Source organism: Macrotis lagotis, chromosome 2 (genome assembly GCF_037893015.1).
Source record: "Macrotis lagotis isolate mMagLag1 chromosome 2, bilby.v1.9.chrom.fasta, whole genome shotgun sequence".
NCBI classification, from domain to species: domain Eukaryota; kingdom Metazoa; phylum Chordata; class Mammalia; order Peramelemorphia; family Peramelidae; genus Macrotis; species Macrotis lagotis.
In genome coordinates this window covers 201337732-201364906 of record NC_133659.1, presented here as the reverse complement: position 1 = coordinate 201364906, position 27175 = coordinate 201337732, and the positions used below count along the sequence as shown (strand labels likewise).

Genomic DNA, 27175 nt, shown 5'->3' with positions numbered 1-27175 from the left:
AAACATATAGTTTGAGACATAGCAGAATTACATAAGACAGTTTTTAAAATTAAAGTAATAGTATTTGTTCAAACTCCACAATTCTTTCTCAGCTGGCATTTTTCTGTTGCAGATATCCCAAAATTGTGCCTAATTGTTGCCCTATTGTTAGGAGCAAGTCCATTAAGGTTGATCATCAGTCCCATGTTGCTGTTAGGGTGTACATTGTTCTTCTGGTTCTGCTCAACTCTCTCAGCATCATTTCATGCAAATCCTTCCAGGCTTCCCTGAATTTCCATCCCGCCTGGTTTCTAATAGAATAATAGTATTCCATGACATACATATACCACAGTTTGTTTACCCATTCCCCAATTGATGGGACATTCCCTCAGTTTCCATTTCTTTGCTATGAACATTTTTATACAGGTGCTGTTTTTACCCCTTTCCATAATCTCTTGAGGGTATAGACCCAGTAGTGGTATTGCTGGATCAAAGGGTATATACCTTACTTCTTGACATGTATTCTTTGATCCAGTGACACTGACCTCCATGAACAAGATGCTCAAGACATTCTCTCAACTATCCCCCATGCCTGGTATGATTCCCACTATGACTCCTGACTTCCCTGACTTCCCTGACTTCTTTTTAAGTCCCAACTAAAATCCCACCCTTTATTGGAAGCCTTCCTAACTCTTCTTAATTCTGGTACCTTCATTCTATTAATTATTTCTTATTTATCCTGTATTTAACTTGCTTTGTATATATTTGTTTGTTCTGTCCTCCATTAGACTTTAAACTCCTTAAGGGCAGAGACTGTTTTGGCCCTTTTATATATCTCTAGCACTTTGCATAGTGCCTGGCAGTAGTAGGTACTTAATGGATGTGTATTAATTGGTTAATAATAAGGTAGCTAAATTTATGATCCTCATTTTTTAGGGCCTATTGAGAGACAGCTCATGGAACCATTCATTCAGTGTTCCCCATCTCAGTAGCCAGAACTTTTTTTGAGTTCCAAAGGAGCAGTGATATAAAATTTTTGCTTTTAGAGGCCTCTGCTCAGAGGTTACCCCCCTTTTTCTACAACTAAAGGCCCTTCTTTTTCTTCATCCAAGGACCAAAGATTGCCACCAAGTTTACTAGGGGGTTACCTTTATTCTAGCTAAATTCACATTCACTGATTATGCAAGAGTGTTTCACCTCTCCTGTGATATCAGAAAACAAGGCACCTCCCAACATTTCCATTCTTGATCCTTTAAGCCCTTTTCTTGGAAAGGAGTAACTTGTATGTAGTAGAAAACAAGGCAGTGCTGAGCTTGCTAGAGAAGAAACCAAATTCATGCCAGAGAAAGGATGCTGATGAAGGCTGTCTTTCCTTATAGTTTGTTTTGGGTAATAATCCAACAAAGATGTCTTGAAACCTAAGGAGGTTGAGGTATAGCAGTTTCAGGGGACTATGCAGCAGTGAAAGGAGAAGGGGAAGCAATGTGAAAAGTCAGTTACAGATTACTGAGAACACAAGAAAAAGAGATATAAAAATTCCAAAAGAAAGGCTGGATATGCCTCACTCCCAAGAAGTTAAACCAACTTGTGAAATCCAGAGACTGAAATGATGAGGTCAAAACACTTTGAAAGAACATGACCAGTATCCTTTAATGAAAGGAAGATACTCAGAGATCATGGAGTAACAGCCCAAAACTCTAAAATCATTCAAGAGTAATTAAACTTAAGATAATAGGAAGATAATTAAGTCAGAAATCATAGCTCTGATTAGAATAATGAAGACAAATAACAGCTAGGAATTTAGAACACAAGGAGAAATTGGTACAAACTGACCAAACAATAGATCTAGACCTCAAAAATACAATATTAGAAGAAAAATTTGACAAAAGATAAAAATATATTATTGACCTTTAAAGTACATATGAATTTTATGTCAACTATGCAGAAATTACCTAAAGATAATAAGTGACTTATAAGAATATGACAAAAAGAAACCTGAATGTAATCCTATAGGAAATAATATTAACAATTTTTGGATATATACAACAAAATTTTGTTGCATGAATCCAGATCACTGTTGGAGAATTGCTCCAGGGAATATGTTGATTAAATTGCAGAATCAATATTAAATAAATTTTGCAAGTAGCTAAGAGAAAGGAGTCCAACTGTAGTCAGTGGGGAAGGAGGGAACATAGAATCAGAACTATGATAACCTGATCTTAAAATTGTGGTTAGTGATCATGACAAAGATAGAACAGATGCAGAGTAACCACTCCCACAAGTTTCTTAATGAATTGATATTTCCAAAAATAAGACAGCAGAAGATATACTGCCAAAATAAAAAGAAAATAAATTCTGATTCTCAGAAACTCTACCTCATGATGGAGACATTGACTAAAGAAAAATATTAATAACAATAACTCACACTTACGTAGTCAGGCATGGTGCTAAAGATAATTAGTCCTTGACCCAATAAGGTAGGAATAATTACCCCCATTTTATAGTGGAGGAAACTGAGGTAAATAGGTTAAAAGGTCAAGTGTCTGAGGCTGAATTTGGATTTGGGTCTTCCTGACTCCAGGCCTGGTGTTCTATCAACTGAGCCAGTATACCAAGAAATAGCAACATTGTGAAATGATCAACTAAGATGTATGCAGCTCTCTAAGCAGTCCAGTGATCAAGGACAATCCTGAGATATCTGTTATGGAAAATGCCAACCTTATCCAGAGAAAAAAGTGGTGTCCGAATGCTCACTTTTTAAAATTTCTTTTATGTTTTTTCTTTCTCATGGTTCTTATTTCACTTTAGTTCTAAATGTCTCTTTCACAGTATGTCTAATAAGGAAATACATTAAATGCAACTATACAACTATAACCTATATCAGATTGTTCACTACCATGGCCAGGGGAGAGGGAAGGAAGAGTGGCAGAAAAATGTGGAACTCAAGCTTGCAGAAGGATGAGTGTTGAAAACTACTTTTGTATGTAATTGGAAAAATAAAACAAAAACAAAACAAAAGAACCTAATACAATAAATTAGTAATTGGATACAGGGAATGCAAGCAAAAGAAAGAAATTTAAGAGATTTAATAATGATGTCCTAAATAATGAGTGGGTCACAAAACATGTCATAGAAAAAAGTAACTGAGAAAGAGAAGTCCCTTGAAGAACATAGCCCTGTAATGCTGTGCTTGGATAGAGACATGATGATTCCTTATTAGTGAAAAAAAATATGCTACATGCCTGCTACTGGAAGTCAGGTAGAAGGGATCTTGTTTGACCATTGAATACACATTTTCCTTCCCTGCATTGCCTTCTCTCCCTGCTTTTCCTTTCCAGTTTGTTAGCTAACCAGGATTCATGTTTTCCCATGTTTTCTGAGCCTAGTCTGAAAGAGAGGTCTATATTTATATTAACAAAATAGAAAAAAAGGTTTAATTAACTGCATTTTAAATTAAAAAAAAACTAGAAAATCAAATTAATTCCTCACACAAGGAGGAATTCCATTTCTTGCTTGTGCATTTTCTTGTCTATTCCTTATATCTGGAATTCTCTCTTTTACATACAGTATTTCTGTTGTTATTCAGTTATATCTGAACACCAATTTTGGGTGTTCTTAGCAGAGATACTATAGTGGTTTTCCATTTCCTCCTCCAGTTAATTTTATAGATGAGGAAACTGAGGCAGAGTGGAGTGACTCATCCAGGGTCATACAGCTAGGATGTGTCTTCCTGACTCCAGGCCCAGTGCTTTCCACTGCATTAGCCACATGCTCTGAAGCCCTGGCTTCCCTCGAGTCCCAGCTAAAATCTCAACCTCAATGCTAGTTCATTTCTGCTGTTGATTATTTCTAGTTTATCCTGTATATACATTGTTTGTACAGCATATCATATTGAGGTATAGTTGTTTGCCTGTTAGCTACTTGTGAGCTTCTTGAGAGTAGAAATTGTTATTAACTTTCTTTGAATTTCAAGGACCTAGAATATAACTGACACTTAGTTGGTTTAATAAACCCCTAGTCAGCAAGGATGCATGCATTGGTCTCTCAATTGGTGTCCTTGCTAGAAGGCTCTTCTCATTCCAAATCCCTACTCCCTACATCTGCTCTAGTGATGTTCCTTATGTAAATCTGATCTGCTCACTACCTTACTCAAAATATACTCTACTGGTTTTCCTAGTGGTTTTAAGATAAAATGTAAATGTCATTTTGGGCTTTTAAAGGCCTCTACAACTTGGTTTCAGTCTCATACACTAAAATAATCACAGAAGAGATTTTGAACATGAGAAGTGAAATGGATAAAATGCAAGATAATGAGAGCTATCCTTAAGTGAATTGGTTTGCCTCAAGAGGTAGTAGGTTCTTCCTCATTGGAGGACATTAAGCTTGGGCTGGGTGATGTTGAGTGTGGTGGAGCTACTTTTTTGGAGATATATGAGTTGCAATAGATGGCTGCTGAGGTGCCTTAAACAATCAAAGTCTGTGAATCTTAACTGCTAAAGCTTGGGCATAGAGAGAGTTCTTGAGTATTAATGGAAAGTGGGGTAGAAAGCACACTACCTCCAGAAAGATGAAGTTGTGAATTCGAGGATTTGTGGAATGTTTATTGGAAAAATAAGCCCACTTTAAAAAAAATTAGCTGTGTTTATGATTCATAAGTAACATTAACCTTGAAGCTTTGTCTTGATCAAGTCTTTCTATGGAAAACTTCTAATTGAAGCAATGAGAGTACCAAAGATTGGGGACAAGAAATTGGTGTCCTGAGGACACTTTCCCCACATGCCCTAATTACTGTTTACTTTTGGTTCTTCTGATATAAACAGTTTCCTTACTGTTAAGATTAGAGAAGACAGTGCTACTAGTACAGGTTGGCTGTTTTCTGAGGCAGGTTCCATCAACAAACTTGCCAGCTCAGTTCTTATTCCAGAATCCAAATAGTACCGGATTGAGATACTACATGAAGCAGGAAAAAGCAGCTCAGAACCTCATTCACTGCAAGGAGTTATATACCTTGACTTGTGACAGAGCTCAGGTTATCCAATGCTAAATTCAAAACAAGCAAAAAGTGTGGGCACTTTGTTTTTAGAGTTCAATTCCAAGGCTTCAGTTTAACCATAAAAGTTGGAAGAAAGAAAAGATTGATCATCTGGAGGATAGAGGAGCAACTCTAAAGGAGTTGTTCAGGTGAAAATGAAGCTGATAATTTAAAAGTAATATTCTCTTACATTTATTTAGAACTCTGAAATGACAGAAGCACTTTCTTATGTCTCCTCTCATTTGACCCTCACAATTCTATGAGGTAGAGAGTACAAACTGTATTGGATCCTGAGTTCAGTGACTTACCCAAGATCACTCAGCTAGGATTGGAAGAGTAAGCTCCAATCAGGTTCTTCTCATGAAATGCAGACCAACCTAGGTTGATTTTTTTGTTTTTTGTTGGATTTTTTCCCAATTAAACTGAATTGAAAAAAATGAAATTGAGCAATATTCCAAACTCATTTTACAAATTTATTTAGCTCAGGCATTGACTTAACAATAGTGGCTCTGCCAGGACCTTTGGCAGAAGTATGAAGTTTGTTTCTGTAGCTTTAATCCTCCTTTCTGTGTGCTTCCTCTTCTCTATCAGTCCCCCTCCAGACACTCACTGTCCTCAAGCTACCTTTTGGCTGAATTTTGTTCCTTGTGTTTTCCTCTCGGTTCAACTCTAGTCCCTAAGTACCAAACTCAGCTAAAACTGATGATTTGAATGACTTTAATTTGATGAAGGTGTAAATGTAGCTTAGTTCACCCAGGGGATGTTTGTAAATTTAAGGAGATGCATCTTTTAAATTAAATTGGCTAAATTGGCCAACTGAGTTAATTTTGGATTTCCTCCTTTTGAAGTTCCCCAAAGAGTAAAAATCCAGTGGCATATATCTGCATTCCCACTTCTACCTTCTTAGTAGGGCTTTATAAAACCAGTGCTCTTCCTTAAGAATTAAATGGGTTGGAGGGGTGGCTAGGTGGCTAGGTGGCATAGTGGATAAAGCACCGGCCCTGGAATCAGGAGTACCTGGGTTCAAATCCGGTCTCAGACACTTAATAATTACCTAGCTGTGTGGCCTTGGGCAAGCCACTTAAGCTCATTTGCCTTGCAAAAACCTAAAAAAAAAAAAAAAGAATTAAATGGGTTGGCCCAGTGAATTAGAGTTATGAACAGAGAATTAGGAATATGGTTTCTCTCTTCCTAAAATTGAAGTTCAAATTGTTTAAACACAAACAAAAACCAAAGCATTCAATACTACATTCCATCACTCACTTATAATATGACTCAACTATTTGGACATTTAAGGCCCTCCAATGTTGTTGTTCATGCTTCTGTGATACTGAGAAGACTTGGATAACTAGGTGATGCAGGGAATAGTACTGAACTTGGAATCAGTAAGACCTGAGTTCAGATCCTGCCTTAGATACTTTGTAACTGTGATGCTGGGCAAATCATTTAGCCTCTGTCTTCCTCATCTGTTAAAGGGGGATAACAATAATACCTATCTTACAGGATTGTTATGAAAATCAAGATAATATATATAATCTATAAACCATAAAGCTGACATAAGTATTAACTATTATTATTTATGTCACCTCACTATCTTAGTGATCTTAGAGTCTGAATCTTTTCCTAATCTGTAAAATGAAGGCTATAAAAAGAAGAGACCCTCAAAAATCAGCTAATCCAATCTGAGTAATAATAGCAACAATTTATATTTGCATAGCACTTTAAAGTTTGTAAAGTAATTCCCCTTACCTCAGCCTTGAAGAGAATATTTCCATTTTTATTTATTTATTTCCATTTCCAGTTGAGAAAAATGAGGCTCAGGGATACCTGTTGCTTGTTTTTTGAGTGTGTGCAACTGGTAAATAATGGAGGCCAGTTTTGAACTCTGGTCTCTGTAGTCCAAATACTATTCTTTATACTACACTAGCCTTTGAATAGGAATAATACTTGTAGGAATAAGAGTTCTTGGTAGCCACCTTCCTCTAGGTATGAAGTAACTCAGGCAGAAGTGGCACTGTGATAGTAATGGAAAGATTCAGGACCTCATTTTGAATCTTGTTCTTCCAATAATTTGCTGTATGACCTTGGGCTAATCATCTCATGTCTCTGAGCCTCAGTTTCCTCAACCTGTAAAGTGAGAGGGGTGGAATAAAAGAGCTTTATGATTCCTTTCAGTTCTTGAGATGAGGAACTCCTCTAAGTAGGGGAGTGATAGTGAACTTTTCTTTGATAATAGAAGCTCTGGGAAGAGGTGAGGTGGTAGAGGGAAGCTGGGGAACTGATCTGGCTCAAGGTTGTGGGCTGCTTTTCTGAATTCTTTTCCTTTTGTTTGCAGTGAAAATCCCAGGATGGAGGCCACTGGAGGCATGGTGTTCACTCCTAAAGGATTGCCCTACTTTGTAGCTCTGTCCCAGATTCTGGGCCTGACTGTAGTTGCCATGACCGGAGCATGGCTTGGTCTCTATCGTGGTGGTCTTGCCTGGGAGAGTGTCCTTCAGTTCAATGTGCATCCACTCTGCATGATCATAGGCATGGTCTTTTTGCAGGGAGATGGTAAGTTGTGACTGGGTAAAGTTGGATGGGAGGGGATATAATTGATTTCCATGGCGGTAAGCATCATTACCTCCTAAGCCTAGGGAGGAACCATCCCCTTTCTGCTTATAGTTTCTTAATATAGCTGAAGATTGCTTGGGAAAATGCCTTCTTTTTGGAGAATGGTAAGGGGATTGGTGCTGGGAGGTCTCACTACCTTAAGAGAGACATGCTATCTTTGTAGAAGGTCAAGTTATCAGGAGTTAGGATAGCTCAGAAGCTTGGAACTTTGGAATATAAGAACTCAAAATCAGGAGGGGAAGCTTTGTCCCCCAAACTGGCTACTGGTGGGAAGGAGAGGTGTATATATTATACTTGCATGAATACAGTTACTTTCCAATCTTGACATAGTACCTTAATCTCTTTTATAGATAAGCAATAATAAAGGTGTAAGTTTGGTAGGAAGAGGCTGTAGGTTGATGGTTGTAAATTGAGGCTGCCTCCCTCAATGGCTTACTTATTTGGGGATAAAGAAAAGGAGACAGGCCCTTCTGGAAGAACTGGTCCCATACATAGAGTAGATTCTTGAGGTGACATCTAGAGCTAAAATATGGCAGAAAAAAACAGAATTAATTATTTTCCTATGGGACAAAAAGCTGCAATATTTATTATTTCTCCCACTTGCAGATGAAGCTGAAGCCTGTTTGCTCTAATAACAGCTAATTTCCTTCACTGGGGCCTGGGAAATTAATTCAGTTACCTCTGGCAAGGAGTCATGATAAGCTAAATTCTAAAAGGTCCAGGTAGCTTTTGGAACACTTTGGGTACTTCCAAAATCACTTTAATCATATCATCACCTTTTTTTTCTACTTGATCCCTCCTAAATTTTGTTCTGACTAGGACCTCCAGTTCTTCCATTTCCCTAGTACCAACTCAGACCTTGCTCTGACTTCACATCCCTTCCTTCCCCATCTCAACTGTCTCCTATTCTGCCCCACCATATTAATCCTTATTCCCTGACAGATCCTAGCCTTGTATCATTTCTGTCATTCACCTCTTCTGCTCCTAGTCCAGGGCTGCTCAATTGAGCTGTAAGAAATCATTCAAGTGAAGCCAGTTGGGACCATTATTGAGAAGGTAAATTTTGAGATTCATTAAAAAAAATGAGGCAAATGATGAACAGAAATAAGACGAGGGATTCAAGAGTACAAGACTAGGCAGAATTGGTTTACTTAGGTTGAGGTTGGGAAGGGAGGATTTACTTTAATTTTAAATGGGGCTTCACCTCAGGAAGATAATCCTTTTTTATTGTTTTACTTGTGTCCAACTCTTTGTGATCCTGGACCATAGCAATGCAGACCCTTTTATCCTCTGCTATCTCTCATAGTGTGTCCTGACTTATGTTTGTTGTTTTGATGAAGCTCTGTATTCATCTCATCCTTTACCATCCACTATTCCTTTTGCCTTCGATCTTTCCTAATACCAGGCAGGGAAGTCTCTTTTCCAGTAAGTCCCATCTTCTCATTATATGGCTTTAGCTTCAATATTTGACTTTCTGGTGTCAAAAAAGAATTAATTTCTTTAAGTATTGACTGATTTTACCTCCTTGCTATTTGGGTGTCTCTCAAACGTCTTCTCCCTAATTGATTTTCTCTTTTCAAATTCTGTGTCCTACTTCTTCAAACCACCAAAGCCATATCCGGGGATGGACACACCCTGGATCCCACTATTGTATATGTGCTCTACTTTAGTCAAAATCTCTGACATTTCTCTTAGTGGCTGTGACTTTCCCTTGTTCTCTATTTTCCTGTGTCATCCCTCCTAACCTATTCTTTTCTCTCCTTGGGAGCTCTGTTTCCTTCATCTTTCGTTGCTTTTTCAGGCCTTTAAACCCACTTTACACCTATATTTTCCTCCCTTCTTGATCTCACTTGGACGGTTGCAATAAAAGCTTAATTGATTTTCCTTCCTTGGATCTCTCCCCTCTCCAATTCATTCTCCACATAGCTGTCAGGGTAAATTTTCTAAAGCATGAGTTTGATTATATTATGCTTCTACTCAATAAATTCCAGTGGTTCCCTGGGGCCTTGAGGATCAAATAGAAACTCCTCTGTTAGGTACAACCTGTTTTGCCTTATCACACAGCTCTTGTACATGATGGTTCAGCTAAATTGGCCTTCTCTGTGTTCCTCTTTCATCTCTGAGCCATTCCACTGGCCCTTACCTAAGCCAGCACTATGCCTCCCTCCTTATCTCTCTGCCTCACTTCCCTTAAAACTCGGTTCAGTTGCTTTGTTCTGCAATATGAAGCCTTCCTTCCCCCAGATCTTCTGTCATTTACCTTGTGTTTCAGAAATACCTCCTTCTTTATATGTGTGATACCCTGATAAAGGGTGAGGACCTTGAGAGTGGGGGGTTTTAGCAGTGCATAACAGGTGGGGGGGACATATAATAAATACTTATAGATGGAGGTTTTGAATGCTTCGAGATGGAGGTTTTCCCCCTAACCCTTCTTCCCTAATGGATAATAACGGAATACAGTTCTTCAAGGCCACAAGAAGACATTTAGGTAGAAACAAAAGAATTTATTTTGAAAAATCTGGGAGCCAGAGATGCAAATATGAGAATAGTTTAAAAGCACTGACTGGAGCCAAATGTTCTTGGAAACCAAGCATTTTCCATGTTAAGATAGTAAAATTAAGGACCATCTCATTCATAGCCACATTGGTGGGCAAAGGAGATCAATGGGGATAGACTAAATTGGGGATTAAAGGGGTGTGTGTGTGTGTGTGTGTGTGTAAATATAAAAATATTCATTGCTATTTCAAAAAAGAAAAAGGGGAGCAGCCCTTTCTCTTTTTTTTTATTAGGGGCAGAGGAAAGGATAGAAGAGGTAAACAGCTGGAAGATTTCTGTAACTGAAAGCCAAAGAGATTTCTGAATGATTTCTGGGTTGGGTCTGGTTAAAACCTGTCGGTTTTATTTACTGGGAGAGAATGACAAATACTCAAAGCCACCAGCTGTTTCTCTTCTGTTTGTAGAAGGTTCTGGGTTTAGGTGTTAGATAGAAGCACCCACAAAGGTTTTATTAGTTGGGTGGGTAGGGGGAGAGAAAAGAACCCTCAGTGTGTGATGGAAAGCTAGGCAGAAGGAAACTCATTGGTATTTTTGCTTCTTTTCTCACACATTATAAGCACTACTTGTTTACCGAGTCTTCAGGAATGAGACCAAACGCATCACAAAGATCCTACATGGGCTGTTACACATCTTTGCCCTTATCATTGCTTTGGTTGGTGAGTCCTCCGACGTTTCCTTTCCCTCCAATGGATGTTGACTGGCTGTCCTCACTGCCTCTTTGTAGTTTCTAGATCTGATGGAAGGACACTTTCCAAAAGCTGTAGTTAGGAAAACTACTTACTCTGGAACCAAGTGCCAGTACTCTAAGAATACAACTTATTCCTTTTAACACATTTGGGTGGGGGCAGAATTGGGAATAAATTATGTGAGTACTAAATGCCCATGTTTGACTGCTGGGATTATCTCCTTCCCCTTTCCTCATGACTTCCATAAAAAAAATGTCTAACCTTGTATTCTCATGTCTTCCAACTTCTTTCTAGGACTGGTGGCTGTGTTTGAATATCACAAGAAAATGAAATATGCTGATCTGTATAGTCTGCATAGTTGGTGTGGGCTTCTCATCTTTATCCTGTATTTTGTCCAGGTGAATCCCTCTCTATTGGCTTTTGCCTCTCTGCCTCACAGGTAATGGAGAGTTGAGAATAGCTAACTGGGGAAGTCATGGGTGACGGTAAGACACCAGTCTGACAGGCTACAGAACAGCTGAGCTCTAGTTTGGCACAGCCAAAGGTGGCCTCCAAGGTATTATCCTCTAGGACACTGGAACTAGCCCCAAATGAGAAGGAGAGGGGGGCTGGTGCTTTGTGGTGATTGGACACCTTTCAGTTGGCAATGCAGCTCACAGCTGCTCCCAGGCTTAGGCTTTATGGAATCTGAATGTGATTATGACCGAGGTGAATCTTAAACATCTGGGAACAGACCCCTTTCCTTTCATATTGTCTGTAGTCTTCCAAGATGAGTTGAGCATTGTCTTAAAAATATCGCACTAGGTAGCAGAAATGACCCAGCAGGCAAGCAGGGATTTCATTTCTTTGTTTAACTCTGACACTGTCTCTGCATTTCTTTCAGTGGCTGCTAGGTTTCAGCTTCTTCCTGTTTCCTGGAGCATCATTCTCCCTTCGAAACCAGTATCGCCCACAGCACATCTTTTTTGGTGCCACCATCTTCCTCCTTTCTGTGGGCACAACGCTGCTGGGGATCAAGGAGACACTGTTATTTGGGCTTGGGTGAGTGACCTGAGCCCACTGATCAAGAATAGCAGGACCCCTAGGAAGCAGCCTCCTTTGCTGTTGGTTTAATTAGCCGCCTTCTTATCAGAGCTGGCCAACACTGCAGCATGGTTCTACTGACTTTGTGGCTGGGTTGGGATAACTGGTGTTGGTATTCCTCTAGGATTAATCTGATCTTGACCGAAGTCATGGGTATGGTGAGACATCTTGAATCTCTTCTCCTTTCTACTGGCAGGAACAAATACAGTACATTCCAGCCCGAGGGCATCTTGGCTAATGTATTGGGCCTGCTGCTGATCTGCTTCGCTGTGGTCGTGCTCTATATCCTGACTAGGGAGGGCTGGGTTCGGCCACCCCGGGCTGAGGAGCAAGCACTTTCCATGGACTTCAAGACCCTCACCGAAGGGGATAGCCCTGGCTCTCAGTGATGGCTGGATTGAACCATGATGAGAGTGGGGGGAGTGGGTATGAGGTGGGGAATCTCTTCAGTTACATGTGGGTGTTGGAATATGTCTTTCATTTCCTCCTCCTTGATGTGGTCATCTTGCTATCCCTTGGAGAAATCACAGACTACCACTGAGGCTATTCCTGGGCAGGAGCAGGAGACAAATGGAAAAGTGCCCTGGAATTGATTCTGAGTTAGCTGTAGTCTGGTTGCTGCTCAGTGTTTATTAACCCTGGTTGCTGAAGGCTTATCTTGTCTCTCCCAGCTTTCCCCTTGTCCTTTCACTTTGTCTCTTTGGCAAAATCATTAGCATACTTACCTTGTGCAGCTCTTCCAGTCCCTAAACAGAATGAGCCCAGGAGCAAGGAAGTTCCATATAGAAGGTGACACTTTCCTGTCAGAAAGGTAGGTCAGCATTCAGGTGCTTAATTGCCAAGGTCTTTTAGAGCTGAAAGGGAAACACCTTACAGATAAGGACCAACTTGTAGGCCATATGATTGGCTCATCTGGTGGCTTTAGAGCATTGGTTCTAAAACTTTTTGGTATCAAGATCCCATTACTCTCTTAAAAGTGGTTGAAGATCCCCCTCCCAAGATCCCCCATAACTGTGATATTTATTGTATTAGAAATTAAAATGCCTTGTTATTATGAAAGTGCCTCATGACCTCACAGACCCCTGAAAATGTCTCAAGAGACCACTGGGGTCCCTGGATCACCTTTTGAGGACCACTGCTCTCAAGTAAACAAATATTTTCAAGAAAAGTTCCCTGTTAGAACACTATGCCTGGGCTTGGTTTCATTGGCCAGGAAACCTGACTTCAGGAGAAGCTGAAGAGCTCTATTGCTAGAGATGTTGGGCCCAGCTTTGAGGACCACAAAGAGCCTGGGTCTGTTGTCTGGAGCCTGTGGAAAAACCTCAGTAGTAATTAGGCACTGAAGCCCATTCTCTGTGTTCACACCTAAGTCAAACCATTCAGCTATTCAAAACAAAGTGTCAGCCTTTGGCAGGGGGAAAAATTGAGATCACTTGGAAAACATATTTGTGTTCAGAAGGATGTTCTCAGGGCCATGGGATGGTCGTGCCCCCCAGGACAGCTGTGGTGTTGGGAAGGTGTCATTATAGATGTGATTTTACCCAGGACCACTGAGGTTCTGAAGTATAGCTTTCTCTCCTTAAAAAAGACAAGTCAAATAGGATATGTGGAAGTTAGTTTGAGGACTATTTAACTTGCATGCTGGGCAGGATAGATAGGCTTTCTTATAGCCTGCCTGTATCTGATCTAGGTAGGAGGTAGAGGTCTTTTTCTTCTCCAATGGCCTGAAATCCTGGACCCTCGACATTATTTGACAAATAAGCTTGGCAGTGACCTGTAAAGGGAGGCTAGGTTACAAACCCCTGGCCCCAGTTATTACCTAACCTGATGAGGTTGAGCACTGCCCTTCACCAAGTAAGTGAAGCTCCTGCCAGGGTGCTATGAGAGGTGGACTGGCTTCTGCCAGAGGGTCAGACAGCTTCTCTGACTTTTACCTGGGGTCACTGGGGAACAAAGTCAAAATTGCATTAGTCTTTTTAAGTAAAGAGTTCCAAGATTTAAAAGTTACACTCTGAAAGCACATTGTGTTATTATTTGAGTCACTCTTTGGCTCTAGTTCAAAAATAACATGATTAGTGCCATCAGTCTTGTACTCTCTGGACTTGGCAAATGCTTCCCTCACCCCCCAGCTTTTCTTTTCCTCTCCTGTTTGCCTGTGGTTTGAGCAACACAGAACACAGTGTGTGGATGCTTGTGTTTTTTCTTAACAAGTCTTTGAGATGGATAGATTTGGGTAGTTTTATTTAATGAAGAAATTGTCTCCAGCAGCAATTTAACTAATGTTTCTTTTAAAAAGAGGCTGCTCATTTTGACTCCTGGAAACAAACTGTGCTGGAGTCTTTTCCATAGGCGGGGTGTGAGTAGGAATGCTTTCTTTCTCTGATAAATGAGTCATTCCTTGGGGCAAATCTCTGTTAATAATGTCCTTCTTCTTCCTCAACTTTGAAGCTGGGGTTGCTTGTGGGCTTCTCCCTTGGTGGGTGCTCTTCTTTTCTTCCTTATGACCCTAGCCTAGTCCATGTTTCTCATGTGATATTGTCTTAGAATGTCAGGGTGAGGTCCTATGCCTGTCTCTGTTCTTCAATCACCCAATTTCTATATGGAAGTTGCACCTTGGACAAATTGCCAAATAATTATATAATTAACTTTAGATGGAATGACAATACAGAGGAAAATGTCACTTGGACAAATAGCTTATTGCTACATTACATTTTTTCCCCCTAAAGTTACTTTAAAGGAGCAAGTTTTAGATCAATCAGGAAGCTCTTAAAATCAGAAAAATTCTAGGGAAATTTTTCATAGAAAACTTTGTGCCCCTGCCACCTCAAAAAAAACCAAACAAACCCAAAACTATTATTTTGCTAAGTTAGTCGTCTGTGGAATATGTTTGTGTTGGTGTAAAAAAACAAACGATTCAATAAATGTCTGCAGCAAATCTATTGCCTCTTCTCTTCAATTTACTTACAGTAGTTAGGGAGCCGTTGTTTCTAGACCCTCAGTATACATACCATTGGGGATAAGAGAAACAATTTTGGGAACATAAGTGATAAATGCTATCTCTCATGACATCAGGGACCAAGGTGGCCCAATAGATTACCAGATCTTCCCCCTTCTATCCAACTTGTCACTGTAGTACTGCAAATTCTGAGTAAGGATTGTGGGTTTATGGAAGTCTAGTTAGAATGGCTCATGGGTGTGGGGTGGGTTCTGCAAGATGCTGATAAGATTATTGGCAAGAAGTTTTTCCCAGTGTTCAGATTACATTTTCCTTTAGACAGAGATATTGGGAGGTATGTGTTTGATTGTTACACTTGATGAGGTGGAAGGCATTCCCGAAAAGCACTTCTCAGTAAAATGATTTTTCAGGATTTTCAAAGAGAGTTTACAATTTTAAAGATACCTGCAGTGAATTCTTTTGTAACATGATCATCCCCTCTTTTTTTTTTTTACTAAATGTTTTATTACTAAATGTTTTATTAGGGGTATTCTATTCCTTATTTTCTGCACAGGGTTCACCTTGTATGAAGTAAAATTAGAGAAGCCTTTCTTCAATGGCATTCTCCATGAATATTTTTTCTTTCTAAATGGGGGGGGCCACTCTCCAGGTGGACCAGATAATTTCTTTATTTCATTCCAGTTCTGAGACTCTGAAATCTCAAGGGCCAGTGGGATCATTACACTTTGTCATTCCTGTTTTTTATTTTTACTCCATTTCTCAGACCCTTTGGAGGTAGTTTTTTTTCCCCTTTCCCTTATGTTTTTGATCTCATCCCATGCTAGCATTTACACATCTATTGCATTTGAGAGCATTAAGCCCCAAATGATATCACCTTATCTTTAACATGTCTTTGAGGCCTCCATTTCCAATGCCAGCTTTCTCTCCTGTCTGCGATTTAATTAACTCTAGATTTTTCTGTAGGGAGTATGAAAATAAATATTTTCAAATGGTATCTAATTTAACTTATAAAAATTGTCTTTTAAATCTACTTCCTTTGCTTTCTAGATTCATCTTTTCCAGACTCCTCTCTTATTTTTTCAAAACCTCTATCAGGAATTTCAAAGGATCATCTGATCATATGCCTCTTGGTCAGGAGGCAGCACCAGATGCTCCATGAAACAATTAGTATAATATTAACTCTTATTTATATAACATTTTAAAGCTTATAAAAAACCTTTATGTCATAACAACCTTCTGAAAGTTATATAGTACAAGTGTCATTCTTTGGTACAGATAAGGCTTCTGAGCTGCTGAAGGGTTAAATGATTTGCCCAGGGAAGTTAAGTGTTAGTTAAGTGTCTGAGTTATGATTTGAACTCAAGTTCATGATGGTTCCAGGTCCTGTTAATATTTTCTTAACCCTGTGCTCCTCTCACTCTTCCTCCTCCCACCTGACTCACTTGTCAGTGGAATCCCTTCCCCCAAATTGTTTAGATCTACTAGCCAAAGAGCTTGCTGATTGCCCTTCTAAACTAGTAGATAACTTGATTAATCTTTGGATTTCATGGAATCGCAAGATACTAGAGCTGGAAGAAACATCTGACATTCTCTAATCCAAATCTCACAAATGAGAAAACAAGCCCAGAGAAAGGTTACATGATTTGTTCAAGGTCACCCTGGAATTGGGATGCTTTAAAACTGATAGGAACTGTGGGAATCCAGACTGCCATCTTCTGTGACTAGAATTATCTTTTTCATTGTGACAGTTTCCCTTGGTGTAAAAGAAAGAATATCTGGCTCAGTGGGAAGCCTTGGTTTCAAGTCCTCTTTTTTAGCTGTAGGAACATGGACAAATTACTTAAGTCTTACTGAGCCTCAGTTTCTCCCTTAAATATAATATTAGCTCTCATTTCTGACATTTCAAAGCTTGCAAAATCCTTTTTCTCACAACCACCTTAGGAAAGTTATATAGTACAAGTGTCATTCTTTGGTACAGATGAGGGTCCTGTTCAAATACATACAATTATTCATTAGAAAACCTGATGGGGGAGAATGTCTGATATTGCACTGTCTGCTTCTTTCTCAGTTCAAACTGGATAACTTTAAAATGTTAATTCAAAAAGGAGGTAATCAGTTGAGGGCCTTTAGGACAACTTCGGGAGGCAGAGGCAGCTCCTTTTAGGAATCATCACTTTTTTTACCTCCCTCCACTTTTTAAAAAATGAGGCAATGGGGTTAAGTGACTTGCCCAAGGCCACACAGCTAGGTAATTATTAAGTGTCTGAGGTCAGATTTGGTTTGAACTCGGGTACTCTTGACTCTAGGGCTGGTGCCCTATCCACTGCGCCACCTAGCCGCCCCTTAAACTTTGCATTCTGGGAATCTTGGACAACTGAGCTTTGGCCAAACAAAAGAGACTTTAAATTGCTCATTGTGGTCTTATTCATTGAAGCTTATCCATTTTTTCTGTTATTGAAATAGCTGTTGTAGCCATTGTTAGTCTTTAGATTCTGCAGCCCTCTGCTACAAGGTTCCCTCATTCCCGTCCCTTTTATATATGTTTCTTGCATGCTCTGGGTCTGTATACTTTAGGGTCTTCCTGTTACTCCAGTTTTCAGTTGTTTAGGGAAATGGGTGTGGTTATCTCAGCCATTAGTGTTTCTTTAGCACAATCATAAGTTATGTCAGAAGTCATTCCCTTTCCAGACTTTTAGTGGACTAAGAAGTTGAACAGAAAAACTAGCAGAACCAGAGACTATTCTCCTGGGATTGACTGGTATCAGTTTGTGGTAATTTAAACAATTCCCTTAACTTGGCATGCAAAACTATCTTAATTCCTCACAGTCACGCTTTGTGATGCTAGAAAGGAAGCTAGAACTGATTTTTTTTTCCAAGCTAAAAATGAGTATTGCTAAGTAACAAAATGAGGATCATTTACTAGTGGGCATATACATTTGCTCAATTCAGTCCCCTGGTTTGATGGCCTAATAAAATGGAGCTCAGCCTCCAAATTTGACAGTGGTGATGGTAGCCCAAGTCTATAGAAGGTTTCGGGCAGACTGACAAAGTAATTCTAGCTTTACATTATTTGAATCAGCATTAGAAAGGATCTGAGAACTTTGGTGTAATGGCAAGAGCACTGTATTTATAACCAGAAAGGCCAGGTTCAAATTCTGGCTCTACTACTCACACATATGCAGAAATCCCTATCCTTTAGTAAACAAAAAGTAAGCAGTATGACTTTGGGCATCAAATGAGGTTAGTTTCCTTCTTTGCATTAATGAAGGGGTTTTATGCGAGATATGGTGAGACCTCTTATAGCTCTAAGTTCCATGTTCTCATTTTATAGAGGAGAAACCTAGAGAGGGTCACCCAAAGTAGCTTGCCCAAGACCATTTTTGGAGGGAAATAATTAGGATTACTTAGGGCTGTAGTTCTTTGACTTCAGTGTGCTCCTGTGCATTGGGGCAACAAAGCCCTCCTACATTTAGCTTTGGCTTCCCCAGGCCAAGGAACAAGTCTCTCCCTTTCCTGTGCTTTGGTTAAAAAAGGCTTTCTTAATCCTATAGGCAGCAAAGGGTAATATGCTCTGATCTCCTGTTGCTTACACTTGAGAAGTAGCTCTGGCCAGGGTCTGAGAGAAGCAATCCGATTGCCAGAGGAAAGCACCAGGCCAGCCGTGTTTTGTTTTTTTTTCCAAGTGTTAACCATTTATAAATAAGTACATTTGCTTTCATACATACAATTCATTGTACAGATGACAACCTGTATACATGGGGCAGGGAAATGCATTCGTTTGAACTTTTCACATCTATCTCACACAGCTCACATGTACAGACAATAAAACTGCTCAAGCAAGTACAGCAAAGGAAAACATTGTCTTTCCTTATACACAGGGCCGGGGAAGGGCGGGCGGGTGAGAGTGTGGAGGCCTCTGGTGGGCATGGGGTGTTCCCGCTGCACGAGTTCACAACTGTGTGGTGTTCAATATATCAGTATAGAGAACAAACATGCATTGGATAATATACTGTACAGAGAAAGTCCTTTACATCAGATTTATAGAAAAGCTAAAGGGAAACTAAGTGCATTAAAGCTCTTTCCAGCAAGTATCTTGAAAGGACAGCAAAGAGGAAGAAGAATCAAAACTGTTAGTACAAATTACTTTTTAAATGTATAGACTGTACATATTTGTACTAATTAAAATTGTCTTGGATTTGAAGGAGACAGAACAGAGACAGAGATGCTATGCTAGCGTGGAAAGGAGGCTGAACTCCGGAATGACACCTGCCCTGAGCCTGGCAAAGAACTGGCCTCATTCAAGAGAATTAGCCAAAGGAAGAGAAACAGGAAAGTGTCATGGGATTTCCAAAATAATCCCTGAATGGAGTGTGGAGCTAGAGCCAGTGTGAGTTGGTACACAATAAGACGGTTAAACTCCAGGAATGAGTTATCCATATTAAACCCTCTGCCTGGCCCTGGGGGGGAGGGGGATGGAGTATATGACCCCCCATCTGGATTCTTGGGGCCAGTAATTATGATTAGAAGCAAAAAAAAAAAAGCCACCTAGCAGCAGCTGTAGAAAGAAAGTAGGCACCTGGTCCATTTCCTTTCCACTGACTTTGAACCTCTGAGAAGTAAAATGATAGCCCATGGCTGGATATGCTCAGCTAACCTGGCAGATTGGTCCATTTAGATGCCAGAGATGTATCGAGAAGAAATGAGATGGTTATGGATGGGTGAGGAAACATGAAAGTAACACTTGATTTTTGGTGTCCAATTATTCATTCATTTGGTATTGATTCACCTAGCCCTGACTGTAGTCAGTCCACCCAGGTTGTGTCCTGGCAGGCAGTAGCCAAAAGCATCTCAGGGTGGTTCAGCTGCTTTTGAGGAGCTGGACACCGAAATGAAGGTTACCAACACTTCAGCCCTTAGTGGTTTATGTTACAAAACAAGTCAATGAAAAACTCAGTGATTATTCAAGTAGCTCCGCACAGAGGCTCCACCATCACCATTTGTGCTTTGTCCAAACCCACTGCCAGTCTCCTCTCCTTGGGAGCATCCAGAGCTGAATTCAAGGCATTGCATGGTGCAGGTCTCCATGACATGTCTTCCTAGGTAGCTCTTAACCCCTAATCCCTCATTTCAATGTCATTGGTCTTGGTAGATGAACCATCTGGAACTCTTAGTAGAGGAGAGAAGCTGTATCTCCTGGTATTTGAGTAACAGGTGAGAAAGGACCTCAGTCCTGACTGCAGCAGCTTGGTGCTCTCTCTCTTTCTCTCTTATTCTCTTCAGGAAACTTCTTGAGGACAGGACTGGGAAGCTCCAAGAGTGTAGGAAGTCAGGGAATGGAACTGGCAAACTGGGCAGGGGCAGCTGGGCACTTGGGACTTCAGCAGAAAACTGGCCACAGGTATGAAGTGCATTCTGCACAAGTTCCAATGGGGCAGTTGGTTTCAACAAAGGCATTTTTTTTTTACAGTAGAAAAATAACAGCTAACTTTTGAACTAAAAACCACCCATGTGTGACAGCCTGCAAGGAAGGCTGGAGAATGGGTGTAGGGAGAAGCCAGCAGATACAATTAAAATTTTCTATTGATCTGCTGGAACAAGGGAACACTAGTCCATAAGGATCTACCCAGGGATAGCTTGACCCCTTTTTCCAGCTCCAGGCTTCTCTTCTACAGCAGGCTCCAGTTTTCAAAGCATGTTAGGTTAGCACAGCTAAGGAGTATGTTCTCCTTCCCCATGCCACTGGACTCCTCTTTGGAACTCTGCAGGAGTTCCAGAGGCCTGTCCTGCCTTTTAGGGATCTGCTGTCCCTTCCTCAGGGGAGCTTAGGGTAGGGGGGGTTCTGGTGCAGAGCCAGGGTGACACCTAGTGGTTAAATACAGTAAAATGCAAATGACACCCGCAAGTCATCAGGGTTCCTAGATTCTGAGGAAAAATAATCTTTCAATCAATCAATCCACATTTATAAAGTGCCTAGGCACTTGGACTAGGGAATTAAATTAGATACTGGTTACGAGCTTAAGTGGATACATCTCTGAAATATAAAAATATGAAAAAATTTTAAGAGGGATGTTCATAAACCCCCTCTCTGGTCTAAGAACTTTGACAACCTTCCCCAAGCTGTAGTACCTAGAAATTTGGTTCTAAATCAATAATAAACTTGGAATATTTGGATAGCAACTTAGGGGGGGGTACCACACGTGGTTCTAAGAAGTGGAGTTTTCCTGAGCCATCTGTTGGAAGTTAAACACATCTAAAAAGGAACAAGAAGAGGGTTTGTGCTCTATTAACATGATTTTTCAATAATAGCGCACTTCTGCAACCCAGACAAGATATAACAGCAAATACAAAATGGTCTCCATTTTGTCCATGCCAAATTTTCATGATACAGATTTTTTTTTTTACTTTGTAAATAAATACTAATTTTCAATTGCTAATGTGTGCCTTACTGATCCAGTAAATAAAGTAACCATGTCTCAGGAGTCCCTAAGAAAATTGCTGGAAAAACACTTTAAAATCACTGCAAATATTCTGTATTTAAAAATTACTTAATCTTTTGATGTTTATATACAAGTTATTTCTTGTGCTATAAATGTTATGATCCATTGCTTGATTTCTTTCCTCTTTTTCTTTGTTTTTCTTGAAAAATACACTAAAAGACAGGAGTGGTTCTGCTATTTTTCTAATGAAGACACTACTCACGCTTAAATATCCAATATTTATCATAGTAACAAATTCAAACAGTAAAGTGCACCCATTTACAGACATAATGTGATGGTAACCCATTAGTGCAAGAATCCTGGGCAAAGAGAACATATTTTTGGTGAGAAACCTACAAGCTGCAGTTAAGTCACCACTTCCTCTATTCTTGGGTGGCATGAATGTGGGAGCTGGTGGGCTAGGCTTGAAGCAAGGGAGAGGGTGTGTGTGGAACTTTGCAGTTTCATTTTAAAATTATATTTGAAAATACCTTTCCTAACCTGAAGTAGGGCATTGATTCACAAAGTGCTGTTGGGAGCCATATCTTAAATACAGTACTGGGATCATTGAATGGCAGTGAAGTAGCAAAGCAGGGTAAGGGCAATCTGTTTATAAGAGAACCCAAGTTTCTCTTTCCCAGAAGAGGGTCCAATTGGCTTTTTTTCTTTCTGTCCCTCCCCTCCCCCATTTCATAGACAACCAGCTCACTTGGTTGTCTTTCTTGGATAGGAAAAAAAGGTATGGGACTGGGGTGGGCAACTTTTAAATTTTCCAACAAAGAGTTCAAAAAGCATAGAGGGCAAAAGGTTGTTTCTTAAGGAAAATTGGAAGAGGAAGTGTCCTGGGATAGAAATGGTATCTATCAGTGGAGTGTCTGAAATATTACCAAAAAAACCAGCACGTCTGTCTAGGGAGGTGTCTTTGTGCAGTGCAGACAGGACTCATCATGTTGCTGATGAGGCAGGGGAAAATACTGAGCAAAGAAACTGATATCTTTTCTAAAGAACAGAAGCTTCTCATTGAGAGAAAATGGAGAGGAAACCCCTGTTCCATCAACAGAGAAGGGGTGAGATGGAAAGCAATCAAATACAACTAATCGCTGACCAAAACAAAACCAAACAAAAATGATAATCCTGTGGCTCAAGCCAAATGAGAAAGTTCTAAGTAGCAATTTTTTTAATTAAAAAGGAAGAAAAGAGTAAAAACAGATGCCTGCCCTCATCCACTTAAGTGGATGTTTTCACAAATAGCTGAGATAGAGAAATGGATCCTTCGGAACACAGGCTCCCTCAGTTTTGTTTTCTAAACAGCCAAACTGACATCATCCTGGCCTGTTCCAGGGTCTACATCTATTTGTTTGGCAAAAGCTACAGTAGTTGGGAAATGTCACCAAATCAAGTCTCCATGCTTCCCTTCAACCTTTTTTCCAGTCTACTGCCAACAGGTGTGGCCCCATCTGAAATATGATATAGGAAATAGTTCATCCTAGAGCCCTTTACTTATGAAAGCAAGGCTGACTTTTAACAGTGTAGGTCCAATTCACTTTTGTTTAACTTTTAAGTCTTTGGTTTCTAACATGCTACAATTGTTGGTGCCCTTGCCATCCATCCATCCATTGTCCATAGGGACTCAAAACGTAGATTAACAAGTAGCATCAACAAAGAATGGAAAATGGATGGCTGGAGTCAGAAACCCTTCAGTTGTTTTCATGTGTGTCTACCCACCAAGGACTAGAAAACTGACCTGAGAGATGACATTCTCTATTTTCTTCACCCTGAATTCACAACTGATTTTTAAACCAAAACAGCCATATACCCCCTAAAGAAAGGAAAACATACAAAAACCCGTTCCTGAAAGTAGAGATTCTGGGAATCAAACCATGCAGTAAATGCCAAAGACAGTTGTGGGAGACACAGGAGTGAGGGAAACAACTTTGCTTAAAGTGTCCACTTCTGTCTCTCTCCTTAAGGAAATGGTCCTCTTGCTAGAGTATATAGAATTTTAAGAGAGGATTCAGTTTCAGATAAAATGACAGGTTAAATAAATATACTTGTCAATCTACACACCAATGGGAAAAAAATTGCTGAGGGAAATAATGTTGCAGGACTTTAGAATCCAGAGGAAATTTCCTCAAGATGATGGTTTTCTACAGGCTCTCCTGGTAACATATATCAGCCTCATTTTTGTTCAGATAGATGCGCATAAAAAAAAAAATCTTCAAGACTTATCCTATCTCCTTGACTGAGTCAGTTGCCTAAAGGAACACACAAACTTGGAAAATCAATTTGGTGGCATTTCAAACCTAGCCTTTTGGGATTTTTAATCAAATTATCAGCCTGATTTAACTTCCTTCTCTACCCCACTCCAAAATATGAATGCCAGAGGTCATCAGAATGATATATTAGCTCTCATTGCTAAAGCAAGATTGTTATTAAGATCCATCAGGGCAGAGAAGTAGCTCTTCCTGGGGAAAGGGGACAGTCAGAGCAGGAATGCACAGGCTGGCTGTTTGGAGAACACTGGCTAAGAATGCAAACACAAAAAGGGCAGCTCTCTTGAAAATTCCCAGAGAAAAATTAACAAGAACATCTCTTTAAAAAAAGACAAAAGAGAAAGAGAGAGAGACAGTTATACGACAACACTAGGTGATCTGAAATCGATTGTCTATTTGAAAAAGCTGAGCAGTGTGTCTGATCTCCCTGGGCTAAACCACACTGTATGAAAATCTCCTAGTTGGCAGCTGTGAAGAGAGAGGGCACACAACTGGGGTGTGGACAAGAGAAAAACTACAATCCTGGCTTGTTGGAGGCCAGCTTTCCAATTGGCTGCATGCAAATGATTCCGGCATGTGTCTCTGAACACCACACAGAAATTACATGAGAAATTAAGCCAGAGAACTACCCCAAATGTGGAAACCAAGCCTGGAAATGTGTGCTGAAAACATGGATCTCACTCCAACAAATGTCTTTTAAACATTAGACTCCACAAATGGTCTCTTTGGTTTGATTGGGGATGTCTGCCCTTGTCGAGAGTCCCTGGACAACTGCCTGTACAGGTTGTCCTGATAAGCCTGGGCAACAGGCAGGGTCCTGGCCACCTTCACATCAGGATATGAGGCGGCTTGACTGACTCTCTCCAAGAGGTCTCCGCGGGACCCATTAGCCAGCATCCCATGGGGGCTATAATAGTCATCCTCCAGCAAATGGCCATTCTGTGCATTGTTGGTTTTATTATAAAAGGCAATGTTGCTGATTGAAGATGGTGGACTGAAGGACTCTGGCTGAGGCAGATTGCCTGGAGATGTGGGGCTGATGACAGTATCCACTGATGAAACCGCCCAGGTCCGATTCTGCTGGTGGAGGTGGGGGTACTGTTGAGTCCGGGCTGTTTTATCTATGATGCCCATGAATGGTGTGGTCCTGGACCGAGCTGGCTCACTAGGATAACCTCCCTGAGTGGGAGACACCGGAGACAGCTCATCACATGACCTATCATACGCCGGCTTCAGCGGAATCTCCATTTGCTGAATTGAGGAGGATGGGCGGAAGGTAGGAGTCAGGTTGGAGGTGGATGAGATGCTATTGCTAGAAGGAGAGAACCGGAGGCCTACACTTTGGGAGTGCAGCAGAGGCCTAGGAGTTGGTGGGTGGGATTTGATTTCATTAGGGTTGACTGAAATGGGTCTTCTGATTAAGTGTGACACATCAGGGGAGCCAAGCTGGCTGGAAGAGCGCTCTAGATCCAGTTTGGAGTGACAAACTGGATAGTAGGAGGCTGACTGGCTACGCCCAATCTGAGGGGTCTGACTGTACCTCACACCCCCCCGGTAGGCTGAGGAAGGTCTTTGTGGAAGATCTTCTTTGGTCAACCCGCCACCATGCTGACAGATGGCACCAGCACTAAGGCTGGCCTGGACATGTTGCACGGGTCTCCCATCACCTACGATCCCCCCAATGGACCCCTGGTAGACCAACCGACTCTGACTCACCCCCATTTCTCCCTGTGAAGACTGGTATTTACCGGCCATTGAATGAGCCACTTGGCCATAAGTGCCCGTGGGGATGACTGTGCTGGAGTGAACTGCTGAGCTGGGCTGGTTGCTTCTCACAATCTGGGCCTTGGCAGGCTGGAGTCTAAGCCCTTGCTGGGGAACGGCTACAGGAAGCTGGGGCATCTGGTATGGCCTTGGAGCCATTTTAGATAAAGGAGACTTTGGTCTTCCAGGAAGCTGACTAACGTTAGATTCTTGCTGGTATCGCACTGGTGAGCCAGACTGGGATCGATAGACACTCATGCTTTCAGCTGGGGGGCTAGCCCGGTACTGGGGACCTCTTCGGAGAGGTGATGGGGGGGGGCTTGGGTATTCTTTCCCCTGCCCCCCCACGGGAGGGGGGCTGAAGCGGTATGCTCCACCCTGATGAGCTGGGGAAGTGTGGGGGGGACTAGGCCTGTAATGAGAGTTCTGGTGAGTTGGAGAGAGAGCGGGAGATGTGGACTGGTAGTTCTGTCTAGTGGGAGAACCCACAGAACTATTGGACCGGAAATCAAAAACCTGATGGGAGCCAAGTGGGGAGCCAGAGATATACGCCACTTCCCGATGGGCAGGGGAGGAGGGTGGGCTCTGGATGATGGGGAGCCCCTGTGTGGGCCGTACTTCAGTCTGCAAGCCGATGGAAACGTTTTCAACATCTTGCTCTAGGTACTCCTCTTCAAAGATATCCTGTACAGAATAGAGATCTTCTTGCTGGGGGTCAGGCTTGGCTTCTATGGGTAACTGGGGCTGCTGCTGCTGCTGCTGCTGCATCTGCCTGCACTCTTCCTCCACTCTCATCAATAGCCTCTGGATCTCACGGTTGTTTGGACACAGCTTGATGGCTTCATTCAGGTCTTCCAAAGCTGCTGAAAACTGCCTGCTTGACAAAGTGACAAAATAGGACCTGGAGTTATACTGATCAATAGGTCATACCAAGTACTAAGAACATCTCCAAGAGGTCTGTGGGGTCACACTGCAAGTGCAACCTTCCTAGCCTGTGTTTGGTTTAGTTTGGAGACCAAGAGGAGACTTAGGTGGAGACCAGTTGGGTAGGAAAAAATCCATATTTATTGGCCTCCAAATTCCTGGAGGATGATAAAGAAATGTTTTCACTACATTAGCCCAACAAGACCCTCAGGAAGATTTTCTAGATGTATAATATACACCAAACATAGAGTCCCATTAGGGTAGTGTAGAAAGAAGAAAGGGATGGGGCTCTCACTGACAGTATTCCTATTAAATAGCACAGAAACTATGATATTTAAAGATCATGCTAATTCATTAAAAAATATCCCTTAGATTCTCAATATTTTGGGGAAAATTTTCTATTGAAAACCAACATAGGGAAGCAGTTAGGTGGTACAGTGGCTAGAACACCAGCCCTGGAGTCAGGAGTACCTCAGTTCAAAGCTGGCCTCAGACACTTAAAATTACCTAGCTGTGTGGCCTTGGGCAAGCCACTTTAACCCCACTGCCTTGCAAAAAAAAAAAAAATAATAACAAAAAAAAAGAGAGAGAACCAAGGTAGAAAATCCACTCCTTCTGTGACCCCCCCCCCCACAGTAGCCTTGCACTCTGCTGTGTCAAAGTTGGAATCAATTACATATGGGATCAAGTTGGACTGGGCTGTGATGGGCAGACAGGGTGCAAAAAAGGAGATGACCCTCAAAAGCAACATTTCCATCTCTTCTTTAAAGACTGTAAGGAAAAGAGATTATTGGTCAATCATGAAAGAAACTGGCATTCTTTTTCCTGGCAAG

The 27175-nt window shown here is 41.1% G+C and overlaps 2 protein-coding genes across 9 annotated transcripts in view; one reads left to right on the top strand and one right to left on the bottom strand.

Moving 5' to 3' along the window:
- The window catches only part of CYB561 (cytochrome b561), a 32849-nt gene extending 17937 nt beyond the window's left edge, over nt 1–14912 (top strand). For both annotated transcript variants that reach the window (XM_074224438.1, XM_074224437.1), the window contains exons 2-6: nt 7347–7564; nt 10738–10836; nt 11161–11264; nt 11750–11907; nt 12146–14912. In XM_074224438.1, the coding sequence (XP_074080539.1) occupies nt 7360–7564; nt 10738–10836; nt 11161–11264; nt 11750–11907; nt 12146–12338 (759 nt within the window). In that variant the 5' untranslated portion in view covers nt 7347–7359 and the 3' untranslated portion in view covers nt 12339–14912. The remainder of the gene's footprint in view (nt 1–7346; nt 7565–10737; nt 10837–11160; nt 11265–11749; nt 11908–12145) is intronic.
- The window catches only part of TANC2 (tetratricopeptide repeat, ankyrin repeat and coiled-coil containing 2), a 649103-nt gene continuing 632310 nt past the window's right edge, over nt 10383–27175 (bottom strand). For 3 of the 7 annotated variants that reach the window (XM_074224430.1, XM_074224434.1, XM_074224431.1), the window contains one exon: nt 10394–26292. In XM_074224430.1, the coding sequence (XP_074080531.1) occupies nt 24351–26292 (1942 nt within the window). In that variant the 3' untranslated portion in view covers nt 10394–24350. Of the gene's footprint in view, nt 26293–27175 lie in introns of all 7 variants that reach the window. The other 4 variants (XM_074224436.1, XM_074224435.1, XM_074224433.1 and 1 more) reach the window with 4 other exon arrangements.